Source organism: Haliotis rubra, unplaced genomic scaffold (genome assembly GCF_003918875.1).
Source record: "Haliotis rubra isolate DU_JTF1 unplaced genomic scaffold, ASM391887v1 Scf289, whole genome shotgun sequence".
In the NCBI taxonomy this organism is placed as follows: Eukaryota; Metazoa; Mollusca; class Gastropoda; order Lepetellida; family Haliotidae; genus Haliotis; species Haliotis rubra.
This window is the reverse complement of record NW_025766956.1, coordinates 969,735-997,166: the sequence shown is the minus strand read 5'-3', so window position 1 is coordinate 997,166 and position 27,432 is coordinate 969,735. Positions and strand designations below refer to the sequence as shown.

At 38.8% G+C, this 27,432-nt stretch overlaps 1 protein-coding gene across 1 annotated transcript in view; it reads left to right on the top strand.

The window, feature by feature from the left end:
• The window catches only part of LOC124281747 (tyrosine-protein phosphatase 10D-like), a 35,517-nt gene extending 9,058 nt beyond the window's left edge, over positions 1 to 26,459 (top strand). Inside the window, exons 5-29 of the mRNA XM_046717722.1 lie at positions 5,891 to 6,013; positions 6,447 to 6,731; positions 8,290 to 8,571; positions 9,209 to 9,381; positions 11,471 to 11,672; positions 12,010 to 12,180; positions 12,752 to 12,883; positions 13,510 to 13,646; positions 14,141 to 14,251; positions 15,220 to 15,283; positions 15,447 to 15,608; positions 16,432 to 16,554; positions 17,985 to 18,084; positions 18,281 to 18,348; positions 18,802 to 18,910; positions 19,408 to 19,479; positions 19,728 to 19,809; positions 20,017 to 20,107; positions 20,334 to 20,416; positions 20,811 to 20,945; positions 22,471 to 22,596; positions 23,035 to 23,186; positions 23,818 to 23,962; positions 24,403 to 24,538; positions 25,854 to 26,459. Coding sequence (XP_046573678.1) covers positions 5,891 to 6,013; positions 6,447 to 6,731; positions 8,290 to 8,571; positions 9,209 to 9,381; positions 11,471 to 11,672; positions 12,010 to 12,180; positions 12,752 to 12,883; positions 13,510 to 13,646; positions 14,141 to 14,251; positions 15,220 to 15,283; positions 15,447 to 15,608; positions 16,432 to 16,554; positions 17,985 to 18,084; positions 18,281 to 18,348; positions 18,802 to 18,910; positions 19,408 to 19,479; positions 19,728 to 19,809; positions 20,017 to 20,107; positions 20,334 to 20,416; positions 20,811 to 20,945; positions 22,471 to 22,596; positions 23,035 to 23,186; positions 23,818 to 23,962; positions 24,403 to 24,538; positions 25,854 to 25,915 — 3,326 coding nt within the window. The 3' untranslated portion in view covers positions 25,916 to 26,459. The remainder of the gene's footprint in view (positions 1 to 5,890; positions 6,014 to 6,446; positions 6,732 to 8,289; positions 8,572 to 9,208; positions 9,382 to 11,470; positions 11,673 to 12,009; positions 12,181 to 12,751; positions 12,884 to 13,509; positions 13,647 to 14,140; positions 14,252 to 15,219; positions 15,284 to 15,446; positions 15,609 to 16,431; positions 16,555 to 17,984; positions 18,085 to 18,280; positions 18,349 to 18,801; positions 18,911 to 19,407; positions 19,480 to 19,727; positions 19,810 to 20,016; positions 20,108 to 20,333; positions 20,417 to 20,810; positions 20,946 to 22,470; positions 22,597 to 23,034; positions 23,187 to 23,817; positions 23,963 to 24,402; positions 24,539 to 25,853) is intronic.
• The last annotated feature ends 973 nt before the right edge of the window (positions 26,460 to 27,432 follow it).

The window sequence follows — 27,432 nt, the reverse complement described above, 5'->3', positions numbered from 1 at the left end:
TTGCACTTATGCAATAGTCATATCGTGAAATAACGGAAACGTTCATTTTGTGATGTGACTAAGGGAATTACATATTTTATGACATGACTGGATTCGAATTGTCTCAACCAACTTAATCACACCCACCAATTGAATTATTTCTTTGATTGGCATTTTAGAAGTTGAGTTGATGAAGAATAATGACAATTATATGGATATACAGCTTCTTTTATTCTGTGGAGGCGACGTTTCGACATAGATTCTAATTTCATTGTCAAGCAAGTGATACATGAGTAACAAATTGAGAGAATATATACATGAGTTGTTATTACGGTAGATAGGGAATGAGTTGTTTATACAATAAATGAGGTTGATGTACAACGCTTGTAGAAGTGATAGAGTAAGTTGATTGGAAGCCAGAAGGGTGATATACAAGGACTGAATTAGAACTTATAGGAAGCCAGGTGGATGTATATACAATAAATGGGGTTGATGTACATAGTTGAATTGAAACAGATAATGTATACAAGAAATATTATTGATTACTTTATCAAGTGATGGTAGGCATTGGGAATGTACTATCCTTCATCTCTGTTGAGGGCGGATCGTATCTTCTTGATGTGTACTGCTTCCAAAAGTTTACGAATTTTGTAGTCTGATTGGTTCTTTTCTATGGTTTTCTTTGAATTATGATGTTGTGTGACAAATGTGTCGGAGTGCCTATGACAAATAAGGCACTGTGACGAGTATATTTTCATGGCCACCATGAGTGGCCAGCACTAAGACAATCAACCACATCCAAACCATCATCCTAAAATAAAATCACTGAGTGAGTGTGTGAATTGAAATATTTGTCACCTAAGAGCAATATTCATGTTTTAGGTTTATTGTGGCGCCATATTGTACGCCATCAGTTGGTTTAAACATATTTTTATTCAAATTATATTGAATAGGGATCGGTGAACAAGCTATAAGCTTATATAAACACCTCTCCCTTACAAAAACAAATCATAATTACATAGTTTGGCTGTTAATCATGTATACGCTGTACAAAGTCCAAAAGAAGAGAGGTATGTCGTCATCATAGGTTAAGAGTAAACAATCATTATCTTGAGAAAAGGGCGTCAAATCTGCCTGATTTTACAATATATATATGAACAGATTCAAGAATAACGCCATCAGTTCAATTCCTTCTTAATGGAATGGTGGATAACACTTACATTTCAAACAAATTGGAACTTGCGTTTCTTTTGCAGCTTAGTTTATTACATATACATCACATTCAGAGAGTTTTGAAGTATGTGACACTATAAATGAGCCGTATGCAGACAATTCTATAATAATTATCAGTTCTCGCTGTTTGGTTATAGGTGAAGGAATTAGAAATGAGGCATGGGAACTTAACCATTTATGTTTATGTCACTTTATTGTATTTCAGGGTGATCAAAATACAGCTGTAGTTTCTTTGAATAAATACAGACGATGAAATTTATTAACTGAAGATCTTCACCTACATGAACCTAAATCGGTCCTACCTAAAGATAGAGGTACGCACGTGACAGTAAAACACCTTGGTACCTCAATGTAGTAACAGAACAATTCCACAGTCAATGGTGTAATCTAAGCAAATTAAAGGCTGCAGTCAAACGTTCGTCTAATCAAAGCTGAAAATAGTACGCAGTTAAACGCTGGTCTAGCAATATATAGTGAACTTTTTTGGATGTCATTTAGAAGTTGGTTTGCTGAACAACGGGGAAAGTTCAATGGATATACAGCTTATTTATTATAATGTAAGCGACATTTTGGTCCGCCAATTTCAAACCCGTTCTGCCATCAAAATATCTATCAAAACCCATCTTTTCCCCCAAGTTTTCTCTAACAAAAGTTAGATAATAGACATGTTATACCAACAACTGATTTTCTACAATATATTGTTACACTCCACCGCCATTTTGACTGTATGTAATAATTGATGTGTGTGATATGTACTCTTATACCACCATTGGTGGTCGTTTGAGAATAAAAGTAAAGTAAAGGCTACAGCTGGACGTGGTCGCATAGGTTTTGAAAAGCTGATTGGTGTATCCAATTAGCCTTTCGTGACATTTTCGTTGAAACTCGTTCAATATATGGAACTATCTACCCGTATCATCTTGTTTATAAAAACTTGGTCAACTCATGTCAAATCGATTCTCGTCATATGAGCGAAATCGACGTTCAAATTTCACCTCACCTCACCTCGATTCAAATCGAATGAATGAGAGCAATAGGTGACATTCACTGGATGCAGACAAATAAACCCTCCTACACATCTAGAAAACATTTATCATGTACACACTGGAGTGAGTCGCTCCTGTCCTTCTCTATCCACAACTAAACTCCTTACAATACATAAAAAAAGCCATAGGTGCAAAGACTAGTACCTACTAGCTAGTAGTTACTAGAAGAAACCAAATTACTCAATAACTACCAGACTGGGTCTGAAAACAAAATATCAAAACACCAAACAAAAAAAGGAACCCTTAAATTCAGAATAAACCCTTTAAAACATCCCTATCCTGCCACACATTACAGTGTAAACTCGATTATCCAGACTAACTCACAATGTCAAGGCCACACACCGCATGTTTCACAACCAAAACATAAACACCGTACCCTGCCTCCCCAGCCCTACTTTTTAACATTTAACCCCTATTCATCTATTAAGTAGATTCCTTATTAGCTTATCAGCAACAGATTAACTGTTCTGCACAATAAGTCACAAATACTTTACACCACTTACTTAGTTGTACTTATACGCAATCAACTTCCCAACCCTCTTACGTCCAACTTCTCAACTCCCAATCTAAACTAAATTATTTTCAATATACAGGTGTTTTATGATATAGTGCTTTATTCCCCAAGTAATAATTTTATTACTTTTGTTAAACACACCTATCACGTCGGTGGATAACTTGTGGCACTGTCTCAAGTCGATAGTTGGGATATGGGGACAGACAGACATATACGGCACATACATTTAGAACAATACCTTTTTCACATAATAGTAGAAATATATATGTGTGAAATATGCACACATTAAAAGACCAGATGAAAGGCACAGGGTGTATAAAATTCCATCACTGAATGCAATAAAGCCCGACGGGGAGTTGGTTTGGTTGGTCTGTTGTTTAACACCGCACTAGGCAATATTCCAGCTATATGGCGGCGCGGTCTGTAAATAATCGAGTCTGGACCAGACGATACAGTGATCAACATCATGAGCATCGATCTACGCAGTTGGGTTACGATGACATTGTCAACCAAGTCAGCGAGCCTGACCACCCGATGCCGTTAGTCATCTTTTACGACAAGCATGAGTTGCTGAAGACCAATCTAACACGGATCTTCACAGGTAACATGGGGAGTAGGCAAATGTGTGGCTTAGTCCAGTGAAAAACAGGACTCATAAAACAGGCCCTGATTTCTAGAAACAAACATAATGGTGGTATAAGAGTACATATCACACACATCAATTATTTCATACAGTCAAAATGGCGGCGGAGTATAACAATATATTGTAGAAAATCAGTTGTTGGTATAACATGTCTATTGTCTAACTTTTGTTATAGTTGAAAAGATAACATTTATAAACTTTGCTAAGTTTTTTAAAACATTAAAATCTGAGGTAGTAAACAAAATTCTATAAGATACAATGTTTGAGTGTTTGAGCAATTTCGTTGGCATAAATTTCTTCTAGATTCCCGAAAAGCTGGATAGCGAAATATTTAATGGAACTTTGAAATTTAGGAACTTTGAGGTGTATATATTCTGTATATAAATGCACCGTTTAGAGATAAGTAAATCAGTATTATATGTAACGATGGCAGTCCTCATATCACAGACGGAATGCTTTACACATCAACTTTCTGCATACATATGTCAATGAAACAGTCTCAATAATATATTTATAACAGGCTTTTATTGATGTTATGTATGATATGAGATAAACACGATACAGAGCAAACGGTTGTTATTTACGGAGTAATATGACATGGACACTTGGCTTCATCATACGCCATTTCTATTGCGTCAATCATCAATCGACTTACTGAACAAACTTTACTCATGTATATGTTAGCCTTTCCTGCAGTATTGTAAATCACTTGCTTGATAACGGCGTTAGTAGCTACGCCAAAACGTCGCTTACAATATAATAAATAAGCTGTATATCCATTGAACTTTCCCCGTTGTTCAGCAAACCAACTTCTAAATGCCACTCAGAGAAGTTCACTATATGGCTAGACCAGCGTTTAACTGCGTACTATTTTCAGCTTTGATTAGACGAACGTTTGACTGCAGCATTTTATTTGCTTAGATTACACCATTGACTGTGGAATTGTTCTGTTACTACATTGAGGTACCAAGGTGCTTTATTGTCACGTGCGTCTCCTCTATCTTTGGGTAGGACCGATTTGGGTTCATGTAGGTGAAGATCTTCAGTTAATAAATTTCATCGTCTGTATTATTTCAAAGAAACTACAGCTGTATTTTGATCACCCTGAAATACAATAAAGTGACATAAACATAAATGGTTAAGTTCCCATGCCTCATTTCTAATTCCTCCACCTATAGCCAGACAGCGAGAACAGATAATTATTATAGAATTGTCTGCATACGGCTCATTTATAGTGTCACATACTTCTAAGCTCTCTGAATGTGATGTATATGTAATACACTGAGCTGCAAAAGAAACGCAAGTTCCAATTTGTTGGAATATTGCTAAAAGCGGCATAAATCGCAACTCGATCACTTAATGTGGTAGGGTGTTGCAGTGTTTTTATTTTAGGATGATGGTTTTGATGTAGTTAAATGTACAGTATTAGCTTGTCTTAGTGCTGGCCACTCACCATGAAAAGATACTTATCACAATGACTTATTTGTCATAGGCCCCGCCCTTTCATCTGACACTTCCGACACATTGGTCACACAATATCATGATTTAATTGGTTGGTGTCATTAATTTGGTAAGACAATTCGCATTCAGTCATGGCATAAAATATGTAATTCCCTTAGTCACTTCAAAAAATGAATGTTTCCGTTTTTTCACGATATGACTATTGCATGATATGACTACGTTCAAATAGCATGCCAAAGGAAAGTCTACACCTGTATTAATATTCTCTAAACGTCAAGTTCATGGGCAAGAACATTACTGAAAACCAGGACGCAGACAGGACTGAATTGTGGGTAATATCGCTTTCTCGCTTTCTCGCTCTATCGCTTTCTCGCGCAATAATATCGCTTTCTCGTCTCGCGCTATCGCTTTCTCGTCTCGCGTTATCGCTTTCTCGTCTGGCGTTATCACTTTCTCGTCTCGTGCTATCGCTTTCTCGTCTCGTGTTATCGTTTTCTCGTCTCGTAATATCGCTTTCTCGTCTCGTGATATCGCTTTCTCGCTTTCTCGCCTCAGAATGTTAAGGCGCGAAAGCGATGGCCCAAATCAGCCACCATGGATTAGGGCCATCGCTTTCCTTCTCGTCTCGTGTTATCGCTGTCTCGCGGCCGAGTTTTAAGGCGAGAAAGCGATGGCCCTAATCAGCAACAAAGATATGTACAGTCAGGAACGCTTGGCGTGGTGCGGTCTCCGAGAAACCCTCAACTTGAGGACATAGCGTAGGGATCCACTGGTCTGATGAAAGTCATATTGCGTTTCGTGAGTCTGTAAGGCCTCATTACAGTACCTGGGACACTCAATGGTCGACGTTATCAACAGGAAGTACTTGATACTGCCTTCGTGCCACATCTTGATAACCACCCCCTTGCCAGTCGTCCAATATTCATGGATTACAACATTAGATCTCACCGGAGAGACGACTGACTGTATCCTTCTATGGTTGGTGTATCAGAACGGCTGAATCATTTATTCCAGAGGTTGGCTATAACCAAACATGCACAGAGAGTGACACATGTATTGATGGCGACGCCAGCTGTCACGGTGGTAGATGTCGGTGTGATCTGGGCTTCTACAGAAGGGACACCATCTGTGTCAGCAGTGAGGAATTGCAAACATTATTCATTTTCACTGTCAGTAACTTCTATTGAATAAGTAGTGTGCTTATATTAATACATATGTTGCGAGGCTATCATTTTATATTGTATAATTGCACACAAATTTCATTTGTTCTTTAAAGTAACATTTTGGCAAAGTGTACTGAAGATATTTGTTTTGAAAAGTCCCACATAATTGTAAAGAAACCAACCAAATGTACTTTTAAGCATGATGAAGTCGACATCTGCTGAACAGTCTTGTATTCCATAAGAATAGCTATAAGTATGCCCTGAAGAGGATCGTTAATGGCCAAGACTTCGAAGCGGCTTCTCTGATTTTATTTAGACTAGTTACATTATTATCTTGTATGAATACGTGACGATGATATGTGTCTATCAGATGTCAGTAGTGACAAGAATATGTTTCCTTATTTCAGTCGACGAGCTTAAACCTACATTTATCAATGTCACAGTGGACAACACAACCACAATGACAACAACCTGGGAATCGCCTTCTCCCTCCGTTGTTACCGGATATGAAGTGTCTGTGATTAGCGACAGCATCCGTAACAATTTCACTGTAGGGAAAGACAGCAGGACCACAACCATCACAGAGCTCACGCCGGGGAGGGAGTACAATGTGTCTGTGGAGACACAGATCAGATACCTGCAGGGAAGAGACGAGAAGACCACTGGCCTTTCAGCGGAACCTACAGTAATGAGTGCGTAAAACGGAATGGAACGTTTAATTGTTGCATTTCAACAGTGACAATTTCTAACGGAAAACCACTTTCACTTGTTAAATAGAAGTGTTACAACCTTCATCGAATCGTAAATGCAACGAAATTGTAAAACCGATTGTTAAATAATAATTCGACATCCACGAAAATATTTGTTCATAACTGCAAATCTGCATAGCCTGGAAGGGATATACCATCAGTGTATGAAACTACCTGTCTCGCAACGTGAGTGTAGCGCATTAATATGTCACAAGACCAGCTGATTGCTTCTAAGACAAATGGCGTAGAGGATTAAAAGTTGTAACATTTATATATCTTATACGAAACTATGTTAGATTTAAACTTGAAAAGCGAAAAGCGAAATATTCGTCTACAAAATATCAAAGGACAAAACTCTATGGATGATCAACTTCTTTATTTTAACAATGGCGACGTTTCGGTATAGATCCTAATACCGTTTTCATGCTATACCACCAACTGCTACAATGCAACTCAAACAAATACAAAATATCATAAAATAGCTTTATATGGATTCGGAATGATATTTTGGATAAGATAATAAATTTGGTATTTGTTTCTTACTTAAAAAAGGAAAATTCTAATCCATGTGTTGCTGTCAATGTAATTGTGCTAACATGTCAATAACATCAAAGCCTTTAAATATCACGCCCACAGGACGTGGTAGGTAGCCATGTATGAAATAACAGACGTTAAATCTTCTGTATCTGCGTGGTATTTATTAACAAAAGAATTCATTCACCAGATATCTAAGTACGTACAGCTCTAGATAGCTCACAGACGGCGGAATAACGTACATGTATTTGTATGAATAGATCGCACTGTATAGTTAGGTTCCACTACACTAAATCAGAATCACATGCTCCCTGAGCGAGTACCTATGTAAACATCTGAAGAGATAGAGACATGTGACAGCTGTGATTGGATGAAATAGTGTAATATTTTTATGGGGTTTATTAAAAGCAAATCCATCCAGTAATGAAAACTCACCACAATTTTATAATAATTAAGTATTTAGTGCTGCTGTCATTTTTATCACCATGACTTATGCTTATTGTGTATACAGATATTTTCCAGTAGGTGACATTTGGTACGGAACTGGGGTTGATGTGTTCAGCTTCCTGTGCTGGGAAAATTAACAGGATATGTTAGCCGGAATTTGTAGTTTTCATTGTAGTTTAAAGGCCAGACTATACCCATGTGGTTGACAGCCTGGATGATTTTAAAATATATAACGTTACTATAGAAGTCTATGGGAAAATATTTGGTTTTGTGTAACCTTCAGCGTGGGGATGTAAGGCCTTCAGCTTGTCTTTGCCGTTAGTGGGATGGTTATGTCCCCTGATGGTTATGGAATCGAAACGTAAGTCATGAAAGTGCGTCCACGACGAATATATCACAAATGCCGTGTAGCTCGAAATTACTGAATAGAAACTGTCGTTGTTCATTTTACACAGTAGTTTTAAATGTCATTTACATGTAATATGTTTGTAATCGATGTGTTTTTGTTGGCTATCATCAGCACCTGACACCGTGGGTGGGCTAGGCGACAAGACCAACCTCACAGCCCCGGACATCGTTATTGACTTCCTCAAGGCTGACGGTGATGTCGAGTCCTACCTGGTCCAGCTACAGGGGATAACTGATGAGAGCTACAACCGGACCAATGGCGTCACTGCACCTGACACGATTACGACATTTAGTGGAGTTGTGCCCAACTACCAGTACAACTTGACGATAACAACGCTGAGTAATCAACATCAAAGTGTCCCTTACACTCAGATTATTCGAGTCAGGGCATCACGTAAGTAGTTTTGTTGAGGCTGTACTACATCAAGCCAATACAATTGTAATTTAATCTCCCGTTCAGGGCATTTATATACTAGTATCTATTGTACGCACCGCTGATTGTGGTGTCACGTGAGATTTTAGATAATGATTCAGAAGGATGGATGGTAAACTTGAGGTATGTGATAGCCTTGATCACTGCTGATTGATGTTTGGGTCCTCTGATGCGGATTGCTTCTTGAGTTTTTCTTGAGTTGTTTTTGGAACAAGATGAATTAACACTTTTGTACACACGATCTGTATCTGACGATTTTGTGAAACGACAATGTTAGAGAACAACCAGCTTGAGTCATTACAGGAAGACTTAATTCCTTAATCCACTGGAAATTTATGAAAACAGTATGTCAGATCCTGGACTTCACTGATAACATGTGAAATTTGCGAATAGAACATTCAGACAAGCAAGTCTTTAGGTATCAATTATGCTACCTAAAACTATTAGTAGTACAATTATACGCTTTATAGTGAGCAAGCTTTCGTGTCACAAACATGTCACTTCGTTTGGGGTACAAACGAGTATGCTTTTTCCAGATTTCAAAGAGACCAACCTCTTCCCCTATCCAACCCATTTCAGTAAACAACATTTCTTTCAGAGGCCGATCACGTGGAGGGTTTCAAGACTACGGCACTGACATCGCGTACTGTAGCAGTGTCTTGGAAGCGGCCAAACAAAACCAATGGTGACCTCTTCCAATACCGCCTGGAGGTGTTTAACGGAACCTGTAAACAGCAGATCGTTTTCAACTGTACGGAATGCAAAGAAAATGTGAGTTTTGAAGTTTTGTTGACTTGCAGGGGCAAAGGAATAGCACTACAGAGTCGAAATAAATTCAATTGGAGATAACCTTATACTTTCCAATGATTCGCAAACGTTACTACATACAGGTCAAACTCCTTTGAAAGAATACTTTTACCGTTACCATCAGAAATGTATTTATCATTTTATAAAAATAACCCTAAATAAACATGTAGCAAAGCACTTTGCATGAAATATGATGACATGTATTGCGCTTTGTGCACAATGAACTTACTCACATTTTGCATGCTTTTGACATCTGAGGTTCACATATATTTAAAATTGAAGAAGGGTTGATTATTCTCTAGCCTCTTAACGTTACTTTCAACCTCAACTGCGCGTACGTCATGCCACGACTTACAGAAAATCAGCGCCTCCGTGCCGTGGGTATGCTGGAGACTGGAATGGACCAAAATGAAATGGCTAGACATTTTGGTGTCCATCGAAACACGATCTCATCTCAATAGAGACGTTTTCGATATAATGGGAATTTGTCTCGGACCGGCCGACCACGCGAGACGTCACATCAGCAAGACAACCACATTCGGCTGACCCATCTAAGGAATCGATTCCAGACTGCCAGTTTGACTTCTCAGACCAATCCTGGCTTACGTCCAATAAGTTTGAGGACTGTACGGAACCGGCTGATGCAGCACAACATCCGATCTCGACGGCCCGCTTCAACGTCACCGACAGGCACGTCGTGCTTGGTGCAGACAGCATCTACGGTACAGGAGATTGGGATGGTGTTTTGATCACTGACCAGACGAGATTTCATCTGGACAGCTCAGATGGCAGGGCAAGGGTTTACAGACGTCGAGGTGAACAGTAATCTGACGCGTGCGTTGTTCAACGTCGACAGTTTGGTGGCGAAGCGTTATGGCATGGGGAACCATCACATCTCATGATAGGACACAACTTGTCATTGTCAATTGGCAATCTGACAGGTCTGCAATACAGGGATGAGATCATTGGGCCTCATGCGCAGCCGTTCATTCAAGGACAGTGACTAACTTCACGTTTCAGCAAGATAATGCCCGTCCACATGTCGCTCGTGTTGTGACAGATTTCCTGCGAAAGCAAAATATTCAGGTACTCCCCTGGCCAGCTGTTTCTCCAGACCTGTTCCCTATCGAGCACGCTTGGGACGAATTGGAGCGACATTTACGTCAAGCCCAGAATCAGTTATTGACGTCAGATGGATTGGGACAAGCTTTGGTTTAGACATGGAACAGCATTGCCAAAGCTTTCTTCAATCGCTTAGTGTCACCATCGTCGTTGTCAAGCGTCATGGTGGACACACAGGATACTGAATTTGTGAATTGACCTTTGACACCACATCTCTTCAGGGCGTGCCACGTTCCTTGAGTCAAATCATACAGATTTCGATATTATCCTGTCAACAGTTAAACAGTGATCATGTTATTATCTTTTTGCATTTAAAAACTGAAAATGATATAACATCAACTAACGCACAGTTAATTTATTCCAGTAGTATATGTTTCTCTCACATTGAACAGAGGTTTATAGAATGTAATACCAATTTTTAGACAAAGATAAATGTTGGCAACAAGCATTCTATTCAAGAACTCACTCTGATATCTGTAAGACGTAAAGGCATCCGATACTTTGTATAAATCGCAGTAGCGCATGGTGTGTGCATAAAGTGTCATAACTAGTTTGAGGGTGTTTAATCTCTGTCTATCTTGTTTATTCTACTCATCATACAGTTGTGACTTACTTTCATTCATTGTGTATGAACTGGCTACGTGACGTTCCGGATCGATTGATCTGACACCGAAATGGAGCTCAAAAGCTGCAAACTCTCATTAGCTACTGCAGCACGAGTTACTGGTCAGACGATTAGATATCGTCTACATGCAACTCATCTCCATGTTCGACGGCTGTAATGTGTTCTGCATTCGTTCATTATTTCATTATTTACATACACCTATTACAGTAAACTAATATCTCATACACTTTTGGAAATTCGTAAGATATTTTATTTCTCCTACTATAACATTTAACATTTACCGTCAATGATTTAACCTTTCTCAAGGTTTCAATGGAGGCAGGTGGAAACTGTGAAGACATAACAAGCGTCCCTATATCTGAATCTGACATCAACAATCCCATCTATGAAGTGAATTACACGGTCACAGGACTCCTTCCAGATACTGAGTATGATGTCACGGTAGCAGCCTATAACCAGGAAGGAAGAGGGACCGACAGCAGGTTATCGGTATCAACCGAAGAAGAAGGTAACTATTTCTTCCCAATAACAATCTTTTCCACTGCTGTTTCATTTAAAACCCTGGAAAACATTCAGCAGGCCATCCTCTCACAACGTACATTTATATAAGCGGCTATATTTCCCACAACCCTGATGTACATGCATACAAACTATATTGCGCCGTCAATGGAGATTTAAATGTTTGATTGTGAAGACATGCTTTGAATTTATTTGGCACACATTCAAAGAGGTACATATTTCTTGCTACTTAAATTTGAAAGTTTTTATTTGACTACCGTCGCCTACATACAAAAACACGGTAGTTGTTTCCTATACGACGGATCTTTCTATATTCCATATTCCAGCTGCCAGTGAACCAACTGCCTTTACAGTAAACAGTACAACATCCAACAGCATCACGGTAACATGGGAACCACCGGTACCACGGCCCGGAGGTACACACTACAACATCAGTGTTTATGAGAAGAATGAAAACACTTCCTTCTATGAGTACATTGACAGCACAGTATTAACCGGTAGGTCTTCCGAATGTTCTGCAATATGCGTATGTGTAAATATAAGTAACATTTACATCTCTGATACTCAGGATAAACGTAATACTTATTCGTTACCTTGCCCCAAACATTTAAGATAAGTCTTAAGAAATAAAGGCTAAGTAACACCCTGACTAATATTTATATTTATATAATATTCCACTATCGTTGGTTAACATCATCCACTATCTTAATATCATCCACTATCGTTTACTTACCCGTGCATATCCGGGTTAGAATTGGTCTTCAGTAACCCATGCTTGTCGTATGTGGCAACTAACGGGATCGGGTGGTCAGACTCGATGACTTGGTTGACACATGCCGTCGTATCCCAATTGCGTAGATCGACGCTCGTGATGTTGATCACTGGATTGACACCATTATTTACAGACCGCCGCCATATAGCTGGAATATTGCTGAGTGCGACGTTCAACAACAAAACAGCAAGAAACCAACACTATCGTTTACTATCTGTAAGACGATTTAACTGTGACAGTTCAAATGGTTAAACAATATTATGCCGAATATGTATCATATCAATCTTTTTCTTTAGGTTATGACCATACCATGTATACCGTGAACACTTTGTCAAGTTTCTGGGAATACAAGTTCTACATTCAGGCATTCACGATGAAAGGGGGATCTGGTAACGTCTCGTCTGGTGTGGTGGTGACTGAAGAGTCGGGTGAGTTGTGGTTTACAGACATGAGGCATTAGAGCTGTATCCTGTAGTAATGTTTATCACATATGCACATGCACATGCACATGCACATTAATCAGACACCACCTGAAACCCAAGGGCATTTTGTCCAAACACACGATCATACCCCAGCATACTGTAATACTCAATATTTTATGTATTGATGATATCGTGTATTCCTATTAGCCATGCTAGGTGTATCCATTATCACCTCCACATGTATTGCGTCGTCATTGCATTGAGATGTCATAAGCATTGTGACATCACGGGTTAGAGATGTATGTATGTATGTATGTATGTTCTTTAGTTCCACCTGATGACAGGGCCAGAACAAGCACTGAAACGTTGTACCAAACAATAAAAAGAAAATGAAACCCAGAACATTCTCTATGTTCAAATACTGTAGAGATCGGGATATCGATATGTAGTATTATCAGAACTGACCTACGGTATTGCAGTTCATTGGGTATGAACATTAAATGTTTGAGGGGAAACTGCTAAATTATTGTAGTTTGTGACGAAATGAAAGTTAAAATAACTTTTGTCAAAGATCAGAAGATAATATGAAGTAATTCTATATGATATACTTCATTTGATTTGTTTTCTTTCAGCGCCAACCGAAGTTGTACAGTTCATTATAACAGAAACCCAAGCCGTTTACAACATACAGCTCTCCTGGGAGTGTCCTAAACAGAAGGATGGAAGAAACGGAAAAATCATAAGTTCAACTTTGATCTACTACTCAAACGTAATTTGTTACTGTTTATAGACCATGTGTCGATATGTCTGTAAGAGTTAGTTGGCGTGTGTCCGTTGTGTATGAGAACAAAATAAAGATTTGGCTCAACTGATTTTCTGGTTCTTAAAACCGTTAACACTATATTGGTACAGATTCTTTCCTATTATTGGTATTGTCGGGTGATTTCTGATTGATACAGTTACTACATATATGGGCATATAATGATGTATGAAAAGACATTTTGTTGCCAATATTAAGGAAACTCACCCGACAAATTCAACACTCAAATCTTTGTGTGCCTAAGATTTGTACCTGAAACCTCTATTGCGGGTTTAAATTCAGTATACTGTCACGTCGTGATCCTTTACAACTGTCCTCGTCTGTCATACCACAGTTTTGTATGTGTATTGGCTCTCTTGTGGCATTGTGTTTACACAAGATAGCGACCATATTTTCTGATAGATATCTATTGTTTGAGTTCATCTTACTGTTTCTTTGATCAGCAAACATCAATGAGTAACGCAAAGAGAGGAAACATGACGTATGATAATATCGACGACTGCAAATGGGTGGAAAAAGTTGAAGTCACGCCGCAGTTCTCATATAATTTCACGGTAAGCATACTTTGTTTCCGGTTGTCGCACTGCTTATATATCAGGGTCATTATACTTCGAGGGAGGGGTTGGACGAAATTCTCTGTATCATATGTAACAGTTATATTTGTCATTAAACTTTTCTAGTAAAGTAAAATGTCTATTACGTTTTGGGTTGAGTCCCATCGGGGACTAAAACCCACATCCTCAGAGTCAGGCACGTAATCGCCAGCACACAGAGTCAGGCGCCTAACCCGCTCAGCCACCGCTACTTCCACCATAACAAGAACATTCTCTGTGCAGAGTTGTGTCCCTTTAGGCCTGCCAGATTAATCAGGGACCGTTAATATTCTAGGTTTGTGGGCATGACACCCGTGCTCGTAGATTTCACCAAAATTGATTTTCTCCAGTATATTTTCCATTATCCACACACTGTTACCAACACAGTTGATCATGCCATTACGTCTGTGTCGTGAGGATGTGCTTATGATAGATCAAGGTGTTCGAGGAACGGTGAGGATATGGTGTTCCACCAATGGCGTCTGTCACAAACACATGCACAGACATGTCAATTTTCTGTAATAAAAAAAACAAAACATGTGATACAGGTTAAAATGAGAATTACATCGGACATTTTTGTCACTGATGTGTCAAATTCCAAAATGTCCTTTATATTCCTACCACAAAAACGTTTGAAATCTTTAGTGAAACCATGAATTTTATGACTTACTAATTCTAAACAGAAGTTCCTCGGAATGACGTTTGAAGAGCCTGTTGACTGTATCCCGAAACGTTGTGAAATGTAGACACGTAAGTCTAGAGTTACGCGAGTAAGGCTGAAGTCGTTCCTCTCTTCATACTGTTCAAAATGGCGTTTAACCGTTATGCTTACTCAAACGCTACGTATTATTAGTTAATAGATTGTCTGTTGCATGTTTAGGTTTTAGTACAAGCGAAATAGTTTAATAAATACTATGGGGTTTTTTCAGGTTTTCCTTCACAATACCTTTCCTGGTGCGCAGTCAGGTCTACAGGAATTTATAAAAGCGGGACGTGAGTGTGCTACCCATGTCACTGTATTCATATATACCATATATAGAGAGAGACAAAAAATACGTTTAACTCTCAGAAAATGTATATATAATATGTATTTTTGTCGGAGCTGATTATACGTTTACCTACATCCAGTCATTAACTGAATGTCTATATTGTGCAGCTCCAAACATCAATGATTGTTCAGTGAGTGGACCTACGACATCAAATTCACTGACTAGCGTTACGCTGAACATAGACGGCAGATGTCTTCATGATGATAGGAACGGAAAGGTCACCATCACTGGACTTCTTGTTTGTGTGAATCCACCGTGTGACGCAGCAAGTGAGTGAATCATTCAAATCATATGCAGTTTCTTTTGGTGCATTGAAATTTCATTTTTCAGCTGTCATGTTGATGACTACACAGATAAGAAAATCTTATTAGTACTTTTGACTTCTTATAACAAAACAAAACAGTGACACATTGAGAAGTAAGTGTTTGGGGATAGGATCATACCATGACATGGAATAATGCTAGGATCGGTGTATGAATGAGATGAACACAACGAACATTTAATTATTAATTAATGAGGTTTTGTTTCACTGACTTCGATGACAAAACAATTTGACGAAAATGTTGGTCTACAAAGGTTATCGAATTTAGACTAAAGGTAAACGGTTTGTCACTCGGAATATTTGTGTTTCTAAGTTTCCTTCAAAAGAACTTTTACCAACAGACACTACAGCACGGTTAAATGCGCCAGCTTTATATCTCACTCTCAACAATAACGTTATACGGAGATTAAAGGGTTCATGGTCTTCTCACGCGGTTCAGTCGTTCACTGATGCTTAACTAGTCAGGTCCAATTTCCCTGATTTACTCAACTATAATAGACATAGAAGAGACCAATGAATCATTTTGATTTTCAAAAGCCTTCTGGTTACACATCAGTAGTAGAAGATGTTGCATATTGCTCGCATATTTTGATTATAAACATATTCAGTTATTGTCTCCTCTCCTGTCTACCTTCTGAAAGTATTGATCAAACATTTATCGTCGTGACATGGATATTGCATGTCAATATGACGTATGTATTGAAAGCATGTGGTCCAATTTCTTATCTACTTTGCAATAAATGTGACGCTTCGTGGCTGTGTGGTTGCAGGAAAACGAAGGACGGCAGCAGGACTTTCATATGATGATTACACAAACTGGCACACATCAAAGAATGGTGATTTCCAGGAACAGTACCGTACAACAGCGGATGACTGGGATTCCGGGCTGACTGGTAGTAAAAACTATCCCTACCTCAATATTCTGCATGCTACCTTCCATGATGTTGAGGGGACTAGAATAGATTAATATGAATTTATACGCCACCTTTTCATTGGGAACTTTGAAGCAACTTAGTAAAACATTTCAACCTCCAATACAATCACATTGTAATATTATTTTGATAGAATGGCAAAAGCATTTTACTTTCCTTTCAAGAACACTGTTATAGAACAGATACGGCCGTCCGACCCTCTGTCCATCCTTTCCTTCAATAAACAATTGTTTTCACAACTACTGAACATATCATATGATATTATATATCATTCTGTAACTACATCATAACTGATTTCTCAGTTGCTGCCACAGCAGGATATATGAACAAGACAGCGTTACGTCCAACCTTTCCCTTCATAAACATCACATGTTGGTTTCATCTTTCGTACTAATTGAGTCAAGCTATTAAAGGGCAAGTTGTCACAAAACAGGAAGTGTGAAACTACTCGAGTGCTTAATCATGTCTACAACAATTTGCTGTAAATAATAGATTTGTTTTCATTCCGGTTTTGGTGTACTTCAAAAGCCAAAAGAACTACTTATGTAGCAATGTATAGCGCAAGTAACTTGAGATTAATTTGGTATTAATATCACGGTGACTGTGCTATCTCAAGTTTACATGTACTTGCTTCCTTTGAAAGCATATGTTTACTTTGTACTTTTTTTCCATTTGTATTTACACAAGAGAACAGAGACTGAAACATTTCACTTGAAAACATTGCGCAGGATTGCACGAAATGTTCACAGTATTGTCTTTCTGCACCTAATAACAGTGTGTGTAAGTTTATCTATGTTTATTTACCCGTGAAGATCCGAGTTAGAATTGATCTTCAGTAACCCATGCTTGTCGTACAAGGCGACTAACGGGATCGGGTGGTCAGGCTCGCTGACTGGGTTGACACATGTCATCGTATCCCCATTGCCTGGACAGATGCTCATGCTATTGATCACTCGATTGTCTGGTCCATACGCGATTATTTACAGACAGCCACCATATAGCTGGCATATTGCTGAATATCACTCACCCACTCACTCACTCACTCTATGGTTATTTGTTAAACCAAGCTTCTCACGTCCAGCACAAGGCCTATAACAAGTGTTATTATTTGCTGTACTGCTAGTTCTACTGTCTTGGATATAACTTTCATATAAACATTTTCGGTATACGTCGACTGATAGTAAGTAAAAAGAAACATGCTAAAATATACGAACCACATTAACTGCTTCAATTGTCATAGTATTTTCTAATTCCTCTAACTGAGCAGCCGCTGAGTATAATTCCTTCACTTGGGAAAGCGTACAGCAGTTTCTGCACACAGATTTCTTACGGTCATGACAAGGGGTTTGTGGTTTTTACTTTTTTACATGCATACGCATCATAATTTACAGACAACCACCACTTTAAATATACTGTTGGTGAAGAACAATGCCTCCCTGACCCCTCCACACACTTTTGCAATGGCCCGCTACCAGAAGGCAGCACTTTAAGGTAAGTTGTACCACTTATATATATGCTTTCATGTATCTGATACCAATGATCGATATGTCAAATTATTACAAAATCATGTTCATATTCAGTGTTATGCGAATGTTTATACTCAGATATATTGAAGTCAATGGCTTTCGGCAACTAATCCTTCCGAAAAATAGTACGATCCTCACAATCAACTGTTGGACTATTGTAGCGTGACTGCCTTCGCCTGTACTGAAGCAGGGTGCGCTGAGGGACAACCAGTAGATGTCAAAACAAAAGGTACTTCAGAACTACTTATTTCCAAACAGTCACACAGGGCCATTAAAAACAATATGTTCCAATCGTTGTGACCTTCATCCAGATGTCAAGATGTGTGCTTATTTTGCAAGTCAAGTGAGTTTAGCTTTACGCCGCTTTTAGCAATATTCAAACAATATCACGGCGGGGGACACCAGAAATGGGCTTCACCGCCATTCTTTGATGTGTGCCAGCTTAGCCTTAACGTCAAGTATTAACCTTACACGTAGAAACAACAGAGACTGTTCAGATTAGCTGCTACACTCAATTGAAGCCGTATTCTGTCTATAGATCGTGGTGATGTCTAAACAAAGACCGTTGTCTCAATACAATGTAGTCTGTACGGAGTTTCTGACCATATTACGTTTAATATCTGTTCACATTCCTTACATGTGGTCGAATTTATCATCTCCGCTTTTACCTTTTTGACGTAAGCCCGGGACCAAGTTTCTGCAGATGTTGGGTTGATTGTTGGTGCAGCTGCCGCGGCCGTTGTGTGTGTCACTGTCATCGTTCTGCTTATATGGTTCATCAGACGTGGAAGGTAAAGTTTCTAGTCAGGATTTATGTCTTAAGTTCATCACAGAATGTGTCATGGGGCTTTGCATCAGTTTCACCTTTGATTTGCATACTTATTAATATCATCGCCACATTGTTGTTTCGTTGGGTCAATAGAAAGAGCGAAAACACCTGTTCCATAGTCACAAGAAATGCCTCCATAAGTAGAGTCGATTTTTCGATTCCGACAGTATTATAAGGATTCTGCCACAAGGCTTAACTTTAAAGGAAGGGTGTTTTCAGTCGACAACGTAAGGCGGTTTCCGTTTTCTACTGATTCTGGTTGCCTGGACATGGGGTCTGGTGTGCGTTATTTTGAAATCACTCTGTTGTGCTTCTACTTTAAGCAGGAAACTGTGCAGTGTCGGTTTTTAAGATATTAGTAGCGGCACATTCGAACCCGCCTCCAAAAACGACAGAATTAAAGAAAAGGCTGCTCACAAGCCACAATACATTGATGTTGACCTTTTTCATGGTTTTCAGAAACACAGGCAAAGGTGAAAGTCACTTGTCGACAGAGGAGAATAACACTGGGGATCTTATTACTAGGAAAAGGTAATATAACTAGTCCTTGGTAGCAACTGATCCTATGACTGCAATATTTGTACGAGAACAGTATCCTAGCTGGCTGCTCACTGATTTCACATTACATAACAATCCAACATCGACACATCAATGATCTGGGATGCCTATAAAAATACTGAGTATCACAGAACAGTCACGTGTGATGTTTCCACTATAAACACCATGTCAATGCAGAAAAAAAACATTCTTTTGTTTTGTGTTTTCTTTTGTGGATTCAGGCCCGTCAAGATTTCAGAGTTTGAGAGGCGTGTAGATGACATGCATAAAGATTCAAATCTACTGTTCTCAGAAGAATTTGAGGCAAGTAGTGTATCTCGGTGTACTTTACTTTTGAATAATACAACATATATAATAATATATTCATAAGAAAGAAGAAGAAATTCCTCTGATATATATCCCTACTTTCCATGTCAAGAAAATCTATGTCCATTTATGTTGGTGTAATGATATTGATTCTACACCTTACGTGTTATACTTGTTTAAAATGTGTCTTTGTTCTTCTTTAAGGATATATGTGCTTTAAGTCCAAAACATGCAAGCAAAGCTTCAGAAACCGACGGCAACAGACTCAGGAACAGATATGTCAACATTCTTCCATGTACGTCTTCATATGCTTCAAATGTGCAAACATTCAGTACAATATTCAGTATTCGAACCAAAATGCTTTACATCATGAGAATACTTGTTACCTAATTGAACGACCCACTACCTAATACACATATGATCGCCTGTAAGGACCATTAAAATACTGTACTAATCTTTGCCTGAAGTGAATGGATTTGACTACTTGTCATATTACCTGTGCTATAATATTTCCCATCTAGTTGATTACACGCGGGTGAAGCTCCGGTCCTTGTCAGATGACGATGAGGACGATGCAGATTACATCAACGCTAATTATATACCGGTAATCCAACACTCTCTTCGAATATTGTCTCAATCGTAAAAGGAATTAAGTTTTTTGTGGGGATTAATTATTTTTCACTATGCAAATGGACGATCTCGAGTTCATCGTGTTTTCAGTGTTTGACTAAACTGGGTATTGGATGGTGACTGTGCTGACTGTGTGTAGTCGTCACCCGACGGAGTGGGACTTCATGAAACCTCAATCACAAGTTTGCCTGCCCAACCATATTACGGGCCACAGATTCAATGTGCAGTAGTGTTGACAGTGACATGTAATTAAAAATATTGATATAATGACACGAATTCACACTCACTTAGACTGTTTACAATACAAGTAACACGTATTGAAAATACTGACATTTTTAAGAGCTGTGTGTATTGTTGACTGTCAACAGGGTAAGAACTCTCCTCGCGAGTACATCGCCACCCAGGGCCCCATGACCGGAACTGTGGCGGACTTCTGGAGGATGGTGTGGGAACAGGATGTCAACGTCATCATCATGCTGTCAGACCTGCTGGAGAAGGGCAAGGTGATTAGTAGATTTATTTTATCATGTCATCAGAATTGATTGATACGAAGCCTTCTACACTGCAATTCAGAAGAACGTAGACATCCATGTTTGATGGTGGATAAAATAAAATGGGCAAGTAACAGGCTGACACACTACAGGAGGTTCAAATCTCAACTAGAATCTGAAAAATATCTTCTTCATATCAAAGATAATTGAACTTGAGAATTACACTTACACGGTTTCGCTGTTCGAACCATCAACTTGAAATAGAAGTTGGGCGATGGAAGAAGACTGACCGAGATGAGCGATATTGTAAATTCTGTGTAAATCATTTAAAGCAGAGACATTTCTTAACACTGACTGACTGAGTTTGGTTTTACGCCGCTTTTAGCAATATTCCAGCAACATCACGGCGGGGGACACCAGAAATGGGCTTCACACATGTGGGGATTCGAACCCGGGTCTTCGGCGTGACGAGCCAACGCTTTAACCATTAGGGCTACCCAACCGCCCCCCATTTCTTAACAGTGTGACCTTTGTATGAGGAACTAAGATGTAAATATTTCCCCTGGGTGAGAAATAAGCAAAGATGCATTGCAAACGTCACCAAAGCTATGAATAACTTTCCATTTGAAAGCTCAAAATGCATTGTATGCGCCACAAGAATAACTACCTATCCAAGCAAAGCAAAACTTCTGGTTGACTTTCTTTTCAAGGGAGATAAATTTTGATATCAAAAGTGACTAAAGCGTTCATGAAATAGATTATTTTCCATATGCTGTTTGAAATGTTCTCTTGCATTCTTTTTCACTATTTAAAATTGTATTTGTACCATTTGTTTGTATTCATTCACTTTTATGTAAACCTTCTGTGAAAGGAGGTTTGTCAGACAAAACATGTACTTTGGGCTTGAGGCCTCTAATACTGTAAAATATTCTTGAATCTTGAAAATAGAATGGATAAAATAGGGGGTGGTAAGTCGATGGAGTCATTGTTGTGCTTTGTACCTTACAGTTTGGATGTGGATGTTTCATAAATCTAATTCAATACTGTGATATGGACCTAATTAAAGTTAAGGCAATGATGGACCTTCTTAAAGTGAAGGCAATGTTTTTCGTTATTGTGCAAAGGGTTCGGTCACGTTAATCCCATGTACTTTATAATTCTCCTAGGTTGTAACACCTACAGTAGACTTTTACTAGAAAATGTTAGTTCAGTTATAATGATTGTCATTGATGCAGGAGTAACGTACTTTGAAATGTATTTTGATGCATATTTACATAGCGTCTGCAACCGCATGAGTGCCACCTAGAGTACGTTAATGAAACGAACTATTCTGTATACTATTCTTTGTGTTAAAACAGTATGTAACCGCTGAAAACTTTAACTGTTCTGTAATAATTATAGGTAACTAACACGTAGATAATACGTATAGTAGAGCGCCTTGGATTGTATTTTAATCAAATAGTTGCTTATTGTAAGAAACGCGTCATACATAGTGCAGCGCTCCAGCACTGGAATGTGAAATGTGTTCATCTTGCAGCCCAAGGTTGACATGTATTGGCCAAAGACCATTAACGAGCCAGTGCAACACGGAGAGATCATTGTCGAGATGATAAACTACTCGCCACTCAACAAATACATCATCAAAATCTTCCAGATAAGGAAGGTATGTCTGCTATTTGTAGCATAACCATTCAACTAGCCAACTATGACTTTACTCTACCGGACCAAGATGCTTGGCAGTCACAGCTATTAAAAATCGTAATAGTTGGCTAGTTTTGGGATGGTTAGATCGGAAATTTGTTATTCCAGAAATGATTATCGGTTCCTTACTGTCAACTGACAACCATGAGACCATTCGAAAAGGTAATGAAACGTTGTTTGTCACCGAAAGTACTTAGGTCTCGTACTCGACCAACTTACGGGCCCTATACCAGTGGGTGTATTAGAACTGTATTACGCAACACATTATTACTGTTAAAACCAATCGTGTTACCAGGAAGTGGCAGTACTCAAGCAGAGCTCTGGAAGGCGGGTCGTTCCACTTAATGCTAGATGATCTAACCAAGTCACACCTCTCATCATGTGATTTACTGTTATCTAGGGGGACGAAAGTCGGAAGGTCCGCCATTATTTCCTCCCTGGGTGGCAGGACTTTGGTGCTAATCTTACCCCCGATAACGTCATCAGCTTTGTCAGAGATGTCCGGATGACCGTAACGCCCACGGACACAGGTCCTATATGTGTGCACTGCAGGTAACCTTCACCTATCACGTTGTTTTGTAAATGTTTATGAACATGTGCATTGTCACAGGAAACTTTCCACTGAAGCTGGTTAGGTGTACTTTCTACACCCAAGTGTGAAAGAATGATTTTTAGAACACAAGAATCTCACCATCGTGGATTTTGATATGATATGTATCAATATACTATCCATGAACGTCTAAAAGTCTCGGCACTCAAATAAGAATCTCTAAATTCCACTGAAGCGCAAATATATAGTGGTTTATGCACTTGAAATTTATGATTTGCCCAAGCTCCTCACACTGAGATATCATTTGATTTCTTCTTTCAATCCAGAATTTATCGCACGTTGGGTAACAGAGAAAAGGATCATATTATACAGAAGTTAGATGACACCATATTTGGAAAATGAAATGTTATCTGTCCGTGTTCTATTGCATATTTCTCTGTGTTATTTTGAAACATCCTTCATATCACAAATAACTCATATCATATAATGCTGTTTACTTTCCTACGATCTTAGTTCCCAGAATACTATGCAACACACCAAGTGCACTAATGACACAGACCTTCTTCGCTTACTTTCGAGCAGATGTTAAAGACAACATTATATTATGATACACGTCTGCCCCGTTCTGTGCAGTGCTGGCGTCGGGCGGACTGGGACGTACATCTCTCTGGACGTCTTCAAGCAGGCGATAGACGAGGAGAACTTTGACAAAGAGCTGGACGTGTTTGACTTCGTGATGAAGATGAGGGAAAACAGGTCCTACATGGTCCAGACAGAGGTAATGAGACATTGTCTTCAATCTACGGGGTGAGGGGTGTATCTTTTCAAGAGTACATGTTGCAATACGATACAAATCACCATATTAGTTCGAACAGTTGATGTGTTGCGTAGTCCATTTGAAGTATAGAACAGAAGCAAGAAATCTCTGCTAAAGCAAAGTGAGTTGTCAGATTCTGACTGCATCATGAGCTTGCGTGAATTAGTAAATAGTCATTATACCTGGTGTTCACAATAAGGTAAGCATATCCTAACCCATGGGTGGCACACGTCGAAATTACATGCAGAGTGCAGGTAAACTGCTCACCTGAAAGCTCTTGACTCTGTGAGAACACGGGTATCGCCAAAACCTAGGTATATAAGCTAAAACACTGGTTTGAATCTTACTTACATCCATAGTGTGTCTGTAGTCCACTGATCCAGTCGTCATTATATTTTCAGAAACAGTACATATTTATCCACGACACTATCAAGGAAATGATCATAAAGAAGAAGAAGGAAATAGCACAGAGAGACAACATCTACCAGAACTGCGGCAACGAGCCAGAGGAGAATGTCTATGCCAACCAGGGATATGGTTAGTGTACTTGACGAACACGAGGGAACGAGTTGCTTCCAAGAAAAATAAACGACCATGTGTTGCTGATTAACAATAACTTTCTAAAAACCATAATATTTACAAGTGACACAACCCCTTCAACTGTAACTATGCAATGTATACACCAGATTTAAAAAGAGACAACCCAATCATATCGACGCCATAATGACCAAGTATTAAATAATGTTGAAATCAGTGTACATGAATGAATAGTGGTGGGCGAGCTGTCTAAGGCGCCAGGCTAGTGATCCAGCGAGCTTGAGGTGCCGGGATCGAGCCCACCTGTGACCGGGTGTAAAAAACTTGGGAGTCAACTTTGTGTGCATAGTCTTTCAGTGTTGTCACAACCCCTAGTGTACAGTACACAACCCTTTGCACTTAAAAGAACCCACGAATCCGTTGGTATATGACCAGATGGTGGCCACATGAATACGTGCAAACACCTAGTTGCGGGTACAGCAACGTGAAGTGAACTTGGACAAAGTACTGTGACTATGTGTCCCAGTCCACCCAGCTGTGAATGGGTACCTCGTAAGGATGAGAAAGTCACGATAACTCGGTGCGCCTAGTGGCTGCAAGAGTTGTATGCTCCCCGGGCAGTTGAGATTGATAATACGATGTGCCGTTGAGATTGAAATCCAATGATCGAGGGGGGAAAACAGCGCCTTGAGCATGTACTAGTTGCGTGGATATGTGCACTATATAAATATCGCAGGGTTTTAAAACACGACCACTGGGCTGGTGTTCAATGTCTTTATTCTGCCACTTGCCATTTCCATGTGGGGTACAAACACAGTGTGTGCCATAAACCTGTAATTAGGGAAATTACATGGAGGGCTGCCACTGCCAGCATGGTGTGTCTCTTTATAAATCAATACAAGTAAAACTATTGTGACATTTTTCATAATTATTAGATATACATAATTATGAAAATTAATGGTTACTAAACCATTATTAAATATAATTACTTGAATACAGGATTACACCTGACTTAATTATGAGAAATTGCTTTAATATGAACAATTCAGTCAAACTTGCGTACCTGTAATTAGGGAAATTACATAGAGGGCTGCCACTGTATCACCCATGTTCTGTGCAGGAGCAGCATGTGCCAGAGCCCAGGATGTACCTGCTGGCAGCCTGCTCAACTGTATGGCAAGCTGTTAGAGACAAAATTGTGATGGGTGCTGTACTATATGAATAATTCAACCTGTGACATAAATATCCTATAATAATGATAAATAGTTGCCAGACTAGTGTATAGGCTGAATTAATACGTTTATGACTGTTGCAGAACCTGACCCGGAAGAGCTGTACATGAACGTCAGCTCTGGACAACCAACCGCCGTGCTGTAGGGGCCGACACACGCCGGTAAACTGGGAGGACGGGGATATCTGTGCAACCACGTTGGTAGAGAAATGTTGCCACAGAACAGAGTAACGGATGATTGCTGTTAGTAGCTCAGTGCTACAATAGCTTAATGATGCTCACTTTGTTATTAGAATACTTTGTCTTTGTTTCTTCCACCAATTATTTTAACACGGAATATATTAATACATTGTTCACGCGGTCTATTACACAATTTTACTAGGCTTGTTTCAATGTGTTGAAAATGCTTATTACCTATTGGGTTTAATAACGCCCCAGAGGACCTAAATATTCAAATCAAAATCAATTTGATACTCATACCACAACTTGTTACAAATGAATTGAACATCATATACAAAAGTACCAAAGAATCTCTGGCTTCAAGATGTGGAAATATGCATAAAACATTCAGAATAAGCATTTACTTCATCAGGAAATAATCAGTTATAATTAATAAGGAAACAAATATATGTCCGTTTCCTATTACATGCTTTTTAAAAATAGGGTAGGTGGGTCGGTTTTATCTTTTTTTTTACTTTTATTTTTTTAGTAGCACCAGGTGGGCACCTGAGAATGTCTTCAAGGATACCATATCATGTTGTGACAATGTTGTCTTGTGATGAAACATTGATAGATTTCTATATCAAATCATTATTTATGTTATTTATTTGCAGGTTTTGTCAGTGAGGACCCATTATGCCAATTTAATGCAATCCATTTTAGCCCTACCTACACTGAAAAAACATGAAAATATCATACTCGATTTGGATGAAAATGATGAGTTGAAATGCCCTCCAGTCATGATTTTAACTTGGTTAAAAAAGATTTAGGGTCGGGTTGGTTAGGATAGGGTCGGTCGAGTTACCGGAAACGGACATATATTTTTTTAATTTTGTTTTTTGGGTTTTTTATTTTATTTTATTTTATTTATTTTTATTTTATTTTATTTTATTATTATTTTTGTATTTTTGTATTTTTTTTGTATTTTTTTTTTTTGGGGGGGGGCTAAAACACACAGTGTGATAAGGGCCTAATCTGGCTCACAGGATATGCATATCTTAAAAAGTATGATAATCGTATACAAATCATTTGGAAGGTCATTAGATACGTTCGTTTAAATGGGAATTAGATTTTGTTAATTAAGGCAAATGAACATTTAAGTCTTTTATCAACAGTTAGGGAAAGGTATATCAAAAGGTTGATTGAAGCGGTTTTCAACTGTTCCCGTAGTATTTAGGTATGCTGAAATCTTTGAAAGATGCAGAGTAAAGAAACACAAACATAACTAACTTCATCTTTTAACGCTCCACCTGTTGATTGCTTTCATGATGTACAGACCTTGGTCGTTCCTCTTTGTCTTCACGTCAACTTATGCTATTGTAATGTGTATATTTGTTTTGTTGCACGATAAAGAGTGGAATTAGAGTAAATAATATATTTGTATATCATATTTGAAATACCCGATTTGATATTAAATCATGTGTATTCCACCATTTGCTCCTAT